At 44.5% G+C, this 12784-nt stretch overlaps 1 protein-coding gene across 3 annotated transcripts in view; it reads left to right on the top strand.

Annotated features, from left to right (window-relative positions):
• Positions 1–12784, top strand: part of PTPN6 (protein tyrosine phosphatase non-receptor type 6) — a 70530-nt gene that overhangs the window by 42722 nt on the left and 15024 nt on the right. For all 3 annotated transcript variants that reach the window (XM_073684830.1, XM_073684828.1, XM_073684829.1), the window contains 4 exons: positions 3879–4059; positions 7711–7824; positions 8078–8191; positions 10337–10433. In XM_073684830.1, coding sequence (XP_073540931.1) covers positions 3879–4059; positions 7711–7824; positions 8078–8191; positions 10337–10433 — 506 coding nt within the window. The remainder of the gene's footprint in view (positions 1–3878; positions 4060–7710; positions 7825–8077; positions 8192–10336; positions 10434–12784) is intronic.

Below are 12784 nucleotides of genomic sequence, written 5' to 3'. Positions count from 1 at the left end.
TCATTTAAGTTGGTTGCTTTCCTTTTTACCCCGAAAGTGTTCGGCAGCAGTCCTCCAGGCTGCATCGCGGACCCCGGGGTCGGTTGCGTTCCATTATAATAAAGTTGTCTGCAACCGCCCTCCTAACAGTATCAGAGCGCCAGGGTCTTGCAGAACATGGCTGACAACCAGCAACTGCTGCAATATATACAGCAAATTGAGGCCAGACTTAAGTCTCTGGAACAAGCTGTCCCGGTCGCTGATATCACTGCAGTAGCTACCCAGGCGGCTTCTCAAGCAGCCAATATTATTAACGCGGCTGCGGTGAATAATGCGACCACTGCAAGTGCTCCATTACCCCGTTTTGCTCTCCCGGAAAAATTTTCTGGGAACAGTAAATTTTGCAGGGGTTTTATTAATTTTTGCTCCATTCACTTGGAGATGATGGAGGCACGGTTCCCCTCCGAAAGAGCCAAAGTGGGTTATGTCATCTCATTACTCTCCCACAGGGCTCTGTAGTGCGCTACTCCTCTATGGGAGCGGAATGATCCGGTTGTAGCAAATGCGAGTCTTTTCCTTAAGACTCTAAAAAGTATATTCCTTGGTCCTCAGGTCACGCATGATACGTCCCTTAAGCTTTTTGCATTCATCCAGGGTTCGGCCACCGCCAGCCACTATGGCATCCAGTTTAGAACCCTAGCGGCTGAACTGGATTGGTCTGAGCGGTCACTTATCCCGGTGTTCTGGAAGAGTCTGGCTGGTCATGTTAAAAATGCTCTATCTACCAGAGAGATTCCAACCTCCCTGGAGGAGTTAATCTCTCTCGCAAACCGAATTGATTTGCGTCATGCAGAACACAGGTTAGAGCTGGAGGTCGCCAAACCTCAGTATCGATTGGCACCTTCCTTCTCCAGACCCATATCCGAACTTGCGACTCCCGACCCGGAGCCTGAGGCTATGGATATATCCCGGACTGACTCTAGTCCCTCTCGTTCCCGACCTGCACATCTCTTGGAGTACCCCGTAAATAAGTGTTCCAAGCAGTCGGAAGAGCGAGTAGGTCTTACCACCGTCGGAGGAGGTGTATTAGATTCTGGGACTTCTTCCTCCAAATTGTTATATAATGTGACATTGTCCTTTGGTACATCTGCAGTTACTGCCAAGGCGTGGGTGGACTCTGGTGCTGATGGAAATTTTTTGTCATCTGCGTTTGCCCAGAGGCACGCCATCCCTATAGAGTTATTGTCAAGACCAATGAACATCAGTGTAGTCAATGGTTCACTCCTGGACACGCAAATCACCCACCAGTCGATTCCCCTCACCATGTAATTTCCTCAGGGCCACCGGGAGGTCATCTCCTTTCTTATTATTCCCGGTGGATTAGACGAGGTGTTATTGGGTCTCCCCTGGTTACGTTGTCATACTCCACACATTGACTGGAATACGGGGAGAATTTCTTCCTGGAGTGAGAATTGTGCGTCTCAGTGTATGGTCACAGTCACCCGGAGGGTAGTCTCTGATCCCTCTACCGTTGTGGCTTCCGGTACAGATTCTTTGTCTGTCCCCAGGACCCAGGCCTTGTCAGACTATGTCAAAAAGAACTCTCAGGTAGAGGGTGGCTGCAGTGTCCTCTAACCAGGTTCCGTCAGGGAGGACGTTTGTTTCCCCTAATCTACAAAATATGGTGCTCTCCTGGGCTCATGCCCCTAAGATCGGAGCTCATCTGGGGGTCAAACGTACCACTAAGTCCCTTCAACGGTCCTATTGGTGGCCCTGGTGGCGCCAGGACTTCAAGGACTTTATTCTCACGTGTCCCGTCTGTGTGAGAGATAAATCTTTCCGTCAAAGTCCGGCTGGTCGTCTCCATCTGTCACCCATGACGGACTCCACACATAGAGAGTTGGTTGTCACTTCTCGTCGTCCTGCCATGCTATCCGGGCGACAGAGTGTGGCTCACGGCTCGCAATACTAAAGTATGCAGGGAGTCTGCTAAGTTTGCCCCCCACTTTAAAAAAGGGTACCCTGTACACCGGAGGGGTCACAGTTCTGAGAATTTTCTCTGTGACCCGGTGGACCACATTCATGCTCCCCTGCTCATTGAGGAAAATGAGCGTCAAGTGGAGGGGGATGTTAGAAGGGGGGATAATGTTAGGCGTCGGGCTGTTGCTGGATTTGAAATTGGTCCAGAGCCTTCTGTGGTCTCCCATTTTGGTCCAGCTGGGGCTGATGCTGCTCAGCATCGTCATCAGCCCCAACACCTAGCTGGTCCATGAGATGTACAGATTGTCTCTCAGGTATTTGTGCCTAGCAACGTTAAGCATAGGTTGCTGAGGGAGACTGGGCTGTTGGAGCCTAAGTCCAGGATTCTCCGTACTGAGCATGTCCGTGACCTGGTGGACCGTGATTGGTGGTTTGGCAACCACCTGATCCGGTGACCTGGCACCGCCTGATTGGTTCGGGTGAAGCCACCAATAGTGCAAAGGTGGGCAGGGCTTAGTCTTTAAAAGACCCGCCCACAAACATGGCGGCGCGCTCTGATCATTGAGCAAGTGATGCTGTTGTGTGGATGACTGTGTTCCACGTAGTTTCTATAGGCAGGCTAGTGGAAATAGGCAGGTAGTTCCGTCTTGCAGTCTGGCTCTGTCAAAGGGGTTGCCTAACACCCCGAGCAGCCTGCAGACGTCCTGTCCACGGCTATCGCCTGTCAGCCACGTGGAGTAATACCCTTCAGTCCGGTAGCACGCTGGCTGGAGGCACGTGTACCCGTCGGCGTAGTCACACATGCATCCTAGCGCCGACACTGTAGTCCCTGTGCTGTAACAGGACTACAGATAGTTTTTCACCGCTTATCTCTCGTGCTGCTCACGGAGATAGAGTGAACCGCTATACCCGTTCCAGTGTGCAGTAACACGGAAGGGTTTATTATTTAAGTTGGTTGCTTTCCTTTTCACCCGGAAAATGTTCGGCAGCAGCCCACCAGGCTGCATCGCGGACCCCGGGGTCGGTTGCGTTCCATTATAATAAAGTTGTCTGCAACCGCCCTCCTAACACTCTACTCCCAGGATGCGGAACGATATATTGGAGGATCTCATCTAGGTCATTGGTTGAGTATCTGATAGCGGATGAAGGCTGATTCCACTGTCAGGAAAACCTGCCTGTACCTTCCGGTCCTGATAGCTACTTATAAATGAGGCCAAGTAACCACAATTTTTATATACAGGTTGCTATATGGTGACCACCGGGTGGAAAAAAAGTGCAAGAAAATCTGTGCTGATAAATTAGAAAACCACAACGAATATTCACCATGAGAACTTTCTTTCTATCTAATATCTATCTATTATCTATCTATTATCTGTCTGTCACTCTGTCTCTCTCTCTATATATATTGTAATGTCTGTGAATTCCATTTTCAACTTCTCCAAGTTTATATCGACACATTTGTTTCAGGTGTTAGTCTCCATTCACCTCCAGAGCTGCACTCAAACTTCAGCTGCACTCAAATTTGAACTCAAACGTTTATCTCTACCCCTGATCTCTCTCTGTGCGGTGGTTACATCCGAAGCAATTGAAATAAAGTAAAGTCATCTTTTCATGGAATTGGTCTTCTACCTCTGGTGTTTTGTTACTTTCTTCTGCCCGTATAGAGGAGTGAAAACTGTTATTACTTTGGCTTTACTTTCGCTCATGTGAGGATCTCTGTTATATTTAGCAGCTTATTTGTGTATTAACAGACATATTGTTATCTGCTGCGGGTATTTTTACTCTGCTTTGCATTCTCACCAGTTGTCTTATCTGTACTAGTTTTCCATTCATATTAATTTATGCTTCTGTAGAGCGCCACCCAGTGGAATACAGGAGTGAAAATGTATTGATTTTATTAATGTTCCAAAATTCCACAGCTGGTATCATGGGTATCTTTCTGGGCCAGATGCAGAGAAGTTACTACAGCAAAAGGGAGAACCATGGACGTTCCTTGTCAGAGAAAGTCGTAGTAAACCGGGAGACTTTGTCATATCTGTCCTGACGGCTGATGTAAAAGATGGGAAACCCCGAGTGACGCACATAAAGATCATATGTGAGGTAAAATGTTTATGTACTGGAATATAGTTACTATAATACTGCCCTCTATGTACCAGAATATAACTACTATAATACTGCTCCTATGTACCAGAATATAACTAATATAATACTGCTCCTATGTACAAGAATATAACTACTATAATACTGCTCCTATGTACAAGAATATGACTACCATAATACTGCCAACTATGTACAAGAATATAACTACTATAATACTGCTCCCTATGTACAAGAATATGACTACCATAATACTGCCAACTATGTACAAGAATATAACTACTATAATACTGCTCCTATGTACAGGAATATAACTACTATAATACTGTCCCCTATATACAAGAATATAACTACTATAATACTGCCCCTATGTACAAGAATATAACTACTATAATACTGCCCCTATGTACAAGAATATAACTACTATAATACTGCCCCTATGTACAAGAATATAACTACTATAATACTGCCCCTATATACAAGAATATAAGTACTATAATACTGCCCCTATGTACAAGAATATAACTACTATAATATTGCTCCTATGTACAAGAATATAACTACTATAATACTGCCCCCTATGTACAAGAATATAACTGCTATAATACTGCTCCTATGTACAAGAATATAACTATTATAATACTGCCCCCTATGTACAAGAATATATCTACTATAATACTGCCCCCTATGTACAAGAATATAACTACTATAATACTGCCCCCTATGTACAAGAATATAACTACTATAATACTGCCCCTATGTACAAGAATATAACTACTATAATACTGCCCCTATGTACAAGAATATAACTACTATAATACTGCCTCTATGTACAAGAATATAACTACTATAATACTGCTCCTATATACAAGAATATAACTACTATAATACTGCTCCTATGTACTAGAATATAACTACTATAATACAATACTGCTCCTATGTACAAGAATATAACTACTATAAAACTGCCCCTATGTACAAGAATATAACTACTATAATACTGCTCCTATGTACAAGAATATAACTACTATAATACTGCCCCCTATGTACAAGAATATAACTACTATAATACTGCCCCTATGTACAAGAATATAACTACTATAATACTGCCTCTATGTACCAGAATATAACTACTATAATACTGCTCCTATGTACCAGAATATAACTACTATAATACTGCCCCTATGTACAAGAATATAACTACTATAATACTGCCCCTATGTACAAGAATATAACTACTATAATACTGCTCCTATGTACAAGAATATAACTACTATAATACTGCCCCCTATGTACAAGAAAATAACTACTATAATACTGTTCCCTATGTACTAGAATATAACTACTATAATACTGCTCCTATGTACAAGAATATAACCACTATAATACTGCCCCCTATGTACAAGAATATAACTACTATAATACTGCTCCCTATGTACAAGAATATAACTACTATAATACTGCCCCTATGTACAAGAATATAACTACTATAATACTGCCCCTATGTACAAGTATATAACTACTATAATACTGTCCCTATATACAAGAATATAACTACTATAATACTGCTCCTATGTACAGGAATATAACTACTATAATACTGCCCCTATGTATAAGAATATAACTACTATAATACTGCTCCTATGTACAAGAATATAACTACTATAATACTGCCCCTATGTACAAGAATATAACTACTATAATACTGCTCCCTATGTACAAGAATATAACTACTATAATACTGCCCCTATGTACAAGAATATAACTACTATAATACTGCCCCTATGTACAAGAATATAACTACTATAATACTGCCCCTATGTACAAGTATATAACTACTATAATACTGTCCCTATATACAAGAATATAACTACTATAATACTGCTCCTATGTACAGGAATATAACGACTATAATACTGCCCCTATGTACAAGAATATAACTACTATAATACTGCTCCTATGTACAAAAATATAACTACTATAATACTGCCCCTATGTACAAGAATATAACTACTATAATACTGCTCCCTATGTACAAGAATATAACTACTATAATACTGCCCCTATGTACAAGAATATAACTACTATAATACTGCCCATATGTACAAGAATATAACTACTATAATACTGCTCCTATGTACAAGAATATAACTACTATAATACTGCCCCCTATGTACAAGAATATAACTACTATAATACTGCTCCCTATGTACAAGAATATAACTACTATAATACTGCCCCTATGTACAAGAATATAACTACTATAATACTGCCCCTATGTACAAGTATATAACTACTATAATACTGTCCCTATATACAAGAATATAACTACTATAATACTGCTCCTATGTACAGGAATATAGCTACTATAATACTGCCCCTATGTACAAGAATATAACTACTATAATACTGCTCCTATGTACAAGAATATAACTACTATAATACTGCCCCTATGTACAAGAATATAACTACTATAATACTGCTCCCTATGTACAAGAATATAACTACTATAATACTGCCCCTATGTACAAGAATATAACTACTATAATACTGCCCCTATGTACAAGAATATAACTACTATAATACTGCCCCTATGTACAAGTATATAACTACTATAATACTGCCCCCTATGTACAAGAAAATAACTACTATAATACTGTTCCCTATGTACTAGAATATAACTACTATAATACTGCTCCTATGTACAAGAATATAACCACTATAATACTGCCCCCTATGTACAAGAATATAACTACTATAATACTGCTCCCTATGTACAAGAATATAACTACTATAATACTGCCCCTATGTACAAGAATATAACTACTATAATACTGCCCCTATGTACAAGTATATAACTACTATAATACTGTCCCTATATACAAGAATATAACTACTATAATACTGCTCCTATGTACAGGAATATAACTACTATAATACTGCCCCTATGTACAAGAATATAACTACTATAATACTGCTCCTATGTACAAGAATATAACTACTATAATACTGCCCCTATGTACAAGAATATAACTACTATAATACTGCTCCCTATGTACAAGAATATAACTACTATAATACTGCCCCTATGTACAAGAATATAACTACTATAATACTGCCCCTATGTACAAGAATATAACTACTATAATACTGCCCCTATGTACAAGTATATAACTACTATAATACTGTTCCTATATACAAGAATATAACTACTATAATACTGCTCCTATGTACAGGAATATAACTACTATAATACTGCCCCTATGTACAAGAATATAACTACTATAATACTGCTCCTATGTACAAAAATATAACTACTATAATACTGCCCCTATGTACAAGAATATAACTACTATAATACTGCTCCCTATGTACAAGAATATAACTACTATAATACTGCCCCTATGTACAAGAATATAACTACTATAATACTGCCCATATGTACAAGAATATAACTACTATAATACTGCCCCTATGTACAAGAATATAACTACTATAATACTGCCCCCTATGTACAAGAATATAACTACTATAATACTGCCCCTATATACAAGAATATAACTACTATAATACTGCTCCTATGTACAAGAATATAACTACTATAATACTGCTCCTATGTATTACTGTGGATGATATTATTCTGTGTCTCTGTAGGGGGAGAATTATACTTTGGGGGATTTAAGATTTGATTCTCTCACGGATCTAATTGAAGCTTATAAGAAGCGTCATATAGAAGAAGTTTCTGGCGCCTACGTTTACTTGAAGAAGGTGAGGACAGAACATGATGATGTGGTGTGTGAAGGTCTGCGGTATTATATATCCTTCTCTATACTACTGAATAGTAATTATTAGCGTTATTATACTTAATGTTTCAGGATATTTTCAGCTTGGACTTGGATAAGGATCCTAATACTTATTTATGAGGGGCTGTATGATAAATATAGGCCTTGTCTCCTCTTGTTGTTTCCACTCTCCTCAGGGTTCTCCTTTATCTTCATGTCTCCGTCCATTTCTCCCACAGCCGTACCACTCCACCAGAGTCAATGCAGCCGACATTGAGAGTCGCATGAAGGAACTAGACAAAAAGTCAGAAAAAGAGGAAACATCGAAGGCCGGATTCTGGGAAGAGTTTGATGTAAGTCCTCCGTGGTTCACCACCCAATTACGTAATAAGACATTTGCTCTGGGTGTTTTATTTTTTTTAGGGGGATGTCCTTTTTTAGTTGGGTCCTCCTCGCCCCTCCCCCCCCCATTTCGGGTCCTCTTTGCCCTCGGGTCCTCCTCGCCCCTCCCCCCCCAGTCGGATCCTCCTCCCCCCACACCCCCAGTCAGGTCCTCCTCGCTCTCCCCATCCCAGTCAGGTCCTCCTCGCTCCCCCCCCTAGTCGAGTCCTCCTCACCCCACCCCTCCCAGTCGGGGTCCAGCTCGCTCCCCCTCCCCCCTCCTAGTCGGATCCTCCTTACTCCCCCCGAGTCAGGTCCTCCTTACCCCCCCCCCGAGTCAGGTCCTCCTTACCCCCCCCCATGAGTCAGGTCCTCCTTACCCCCCCCCCGAGTCAGGTCCTCCTTGCCCCCCCCATGAGTCAGGTCCTCCTTACCCCCCCCCCCATGAGTCAGGTCCTCCTTACCCCCCCCCCCGAGTCAGGTCCTCCTTACCCCCCCCGAGTCAGGTCCTCCTCGCCACCCACCCCGAGTCAGGTCTTCATTTCTGAATTGATTTTTGGTTCTTGGGATCTGGATTAAACTTGGGTTCTGATCTGGGTAGAAATCCGTCTTGAGGCCCGGTCTGCTGTGTGAATTTATTTTGGGGTCTGGTCTGGATTAATTTTTGGGTCTGATTTTATTTTTGGATCTGGTCTGGATTCACTTCAGGATCTGAAATTACCACATGTCCTACGTGTGTTCTTAATTAATTTGTGAATCTAGATTGTGGCATTAATTTATTTTGGGGTCTCAATTTACTTTTTTAGCCTGAATATTTTTTCGGGGACTCGGGGGGGTCTGGATTTATATTGGGTTCTGGTCTTGGGTAGAATTTTTTTAAGGGGTTTGTTTTGAATTTAATTTTTCTTTTGGTCTGGGGCTCTGAAATATTTTGTGGTCTCGCCTGGATTTATTCTGGATATTTTACCATCTTTGGGATTTTTGGGGGGTTCTGTTTTTGTTTTTTTTTGGGGGGGGGGGGGAGGCTTGATTCATTTAGAACTTATTTTGGGATTTGGTCTGGGGTCTCAATTTACTTTTTGAGACTGGATGGGGTACTGGATTTAATTTTCGGGCCTGGTCTGGGGTAGGAACGTATTTAGGGGTCTGGTCCAAATTAATTTTTTTGTCTGGGGGTTCTGATTTTTTTTTTGTCTGGGCTGGATTTATTACAGAGTACTTTTGGGGTCTTTGATAAATTTTAAGGACTGGATTTTCTTTTTGTTCTGGATTAATATTGTGGCCTTGATTAACTTTGGGGTTTAGTGTGCTATTTGAAGTTATTTTGGGGTCAGAAAGAAGTTTGGGGTCTAGAGAATGATTTTGGCATGAGACCGAGCAGCCAGGATCTATTTCCTGCCGAAAATCCGTCTTCATGTGACATGTTGTGATATCTGCCCCAGAAACATTTTGCTTTTGTTGTATGTGTTGGGACAGGAGAGCGGCACGTGGAACATTTTTGCACGATGGCTTGTGAATTTTTAGCTACTCCTCTGTCTCCTCCTTCTGCTTTCAAGCCATCGATAACTTTTTCTTCTTTTTGGTTATTTTTTAATCTCTCTTTTATGCTGCCTTTTCGCCTTCTTAGTAGGACAGTCCCACTTTGGTGAATTTTTTTCACTTATTTTACGAAAGACGTCATTTTTCCACCGTCCTCGATCGCTCGTGTTCTTACACTTTCCTTACTTGTCTTTATCTGGTGCAGACGAACCGATCCTACAGGGCTTTGCTGGGTGTTTTAGGTCAGGGTGGGGTGAAAAAAGTCTCCAGCCTCCGGGCAAAAAGCTGAGGAGTCACCACACAGGGAAGGAAACTCAGAAATGGCTGATCACCAATCACTGGTTGGGTTCCATCGCCCGGGGGAAATAATTCTAAGCCAAACAGACGTCTATGGAGGAAAAATCTAAAGCATCTGACTCGTTTCCATCGGGCGTTGGCCAAGAATATTCTTCTAGTTCCTAGATTTGTCTGCAGCCATCTGAGCTTCACCACGAGGCGTCATGGTGGTAAAGGCCGGTGTTTGGTGCAGACATTGCTGAGGGCTTCTTCATTGATCTTAAGTCTTTCTCCTCCTCCAGGTTCTTCAGAAACAGGAATCCAACTTATTGTACGAGAGGGCGGAGGGTCAGAGGCCGGAAAACAAAAGCAAAAACCGCTACAAAAATATCCTTCCGTGTGAGTTTGTCCTGAATCACATGACTGTTTCCACCTCATTTGTGTTCATTTTTGGGACATGCGCCCATATATCCTGGTGTATAGGAGCATCCGTGGAGGGTTTTTATTTTATTTTTTCACTCCATGTCCTTTTATCCACCCCTTGAATGTGGACGTTGATGCATGAGCTCCTCTTTATGACATCACACTAATTTCCAGGAAGTTTTTCTGCTCAACTTTTCCTGGAGATCCACCATATTTCTTTCCCAGGAGAGTTGGTCACTATGATCTAGTAGTAATTACAACGTCGCCTGCTTCACCTCGTTTGCTCAAATGCAGATCTCCCGATGATTGCAAGCCAGGGAGCTGCCCTAAGTGATAGCTGGCCTAAGTGATAGCTGCCCTAAGTGATAGCTGGCCTAAGTGATAGCTGGCCTAAGTGATAGCTGCCCTAAGTGATAGCTGCCCTATGTGATAGCTGGCCTATGTGATAGCTGGCCTATGTGATAGCTGGCCTATGTGATAGCTGGCCTATGTGATAGCTGGCCTATGTGATAGCTGGCCTATGTGATAGCTGGCCTATGTGATAGCTGGCCTATGTGATAGCTGCCCTAAGTGATAGCTGGCCTATGTGATAGCCGCCCTATGTGATAGCCACCTCAAGAGCCAGCCGCCCCATGTGATAGCCGACCCAAGTGCCAGCCGCCCTATGCGATAGCCGCCCTATGTGATAGTCGCTCCAAGTGCCAGCCGCCCCATGTGATAGCCGCTCCAAGTGCCAGCCACGCTATGTGATAGCCGCCCTACGTGATAGCCGCCCTACGTGATAGCCGCCCTATGTGATAGTCGCCCTATGCGATAGACGCCCTATGCGATAGCCGCCCTATGCGATAGCCACCCTATGCGATAGCCGCCCTATGCGATAGCCGCCCTATGTGATAGCCACCCCAAGTGCCAGCCACGCTATGTGATAGCCGCCCTAAGTGCCTGCCGCCCTACGTGATAGCCGCACCAAGTGCCAGCCGCCCTATGTGATAGCCACGCTATGTGATAGCCGCCCTAAGTGCCAGCCGCCCTATGTGATAGCCACCCCAAGTGCCAGCCACGCTATGTGATAGCCGCTCCAAGTGCCAGCCGCCCTATGTGATAGTCACCCCAAGTGCCAGCCACGCTATGTGATAGCCGCCCTACGTGATAGCCGCCCTATGTGATAGCCACCCCAAGTGCCAGCCACGCTATTTGATAGCCGCTCCAAGTGCCAGCCGCCCTAAGTGCCAGCCGCCCTATGTGATAGCCGCTCCAAGTGCCAGCCGCCCTATGTGATAGCCACCCCAAGTGCCAGCCACGCTATGTGATAGCCGCCCTACGTGATAGCCACCCTACGTGATAGCCGCCCCATGTGTTAGCCGCCCCATGTGTTAGCCGCCCCATGTGTTAGCCGCTCCATGTGCCAGCCACCCCATGTGATAGCCGCCCTATGTGATAGCCGCTCCAAGTGCCAGCCGCCCTATGTGATAGCCACCCCAAGTGCCAGCCATGCTGTGATAGCCGCCCTAAGTGCCAGCCGCCCTATGTGCCAGCCGCCCTATGTGATAGCCGCCCTATGCGATAGCCGCCCTATGCGATAGCCGCCCTATGCGATAGCCGCCCTATGCGATAGCCGCCCTATGTGATAGCCACCCTAAGTGCCAGCCACGCTATGTGATAGCCGCCCTAAGTGCCTGCCGCCCTATGTGATAGCCGCTCCAAGTGCCAGCCGCCCTATGTGATAGCCACGCTATGTGATAGCCGCCCTAAGTGCCAGCCGCCCTATGTGATAGCCACCCCAAGTGCCAGCCACGCTATGTGATAGCCGCTCCAAGTGCCAGCCGCCCCAAGTGCCAGCCGCCCTATGTGATAGCCGCTCCAAGTGCCAGCCGCCCTATGTGATAGCCACCCCAAGTGCCAGCCACGCTATGTGATAGCCGCCCTAGGTGATAGCCGACCCATGTGTTAGCCACCCCATGTGTTAGCCACCCCATGTGTTAGCCGCTCCATGTGCCAGCCACCCCATGTGATAGCCGCCCTATGTGATAGCCGCTCCAAGTGCCAGCCGCCCTATGTGATAGCCACCCCAAGTGCCAGCCATGCTGTGATAGCCGCCCTAAGTGCCAGCCGCCCTATGTGATAGCCGCCCTAAGTGCCAGCCGCCCTATGTCATAGCCGCTCCAAGTGCCAGCCACCCTATGTGATAGCCACCCCAAGTGCCAGCCACGCTATGTGATAGCCGCCCTATGTGATAGCCGCTCCAAGTGCCAGCCACGCTATGTGATAGCCGCCCTAAGTGCCAGCCGCCCTATGTGATAGCCACCCCAAATGCCAGCCACGCTATG

The sequence above is a fragment of the Phyllobates terribilis genome, unplaced genomic scaffold (genome assembly GCF_046119375.1).
Source record: "Phyllobates terribilis strain yellow unplaced genomic scaffold, ASM4611937v1 Scaffold_5__5_contigs__length_657084704, whole genome shotgun sequence".
Taxonomy (NCBI): domain Eukaryota; kingdom Metazoa; phylum Chordata; class Amphibia; order Anura; family Dendrobatidae; genus Phyllobates; species Phyllobates terribilis.
Note: the sequence above shows the minus strand (reverse complement) of the source record. Positions and strands in the feature narration are given on the sequence as shown.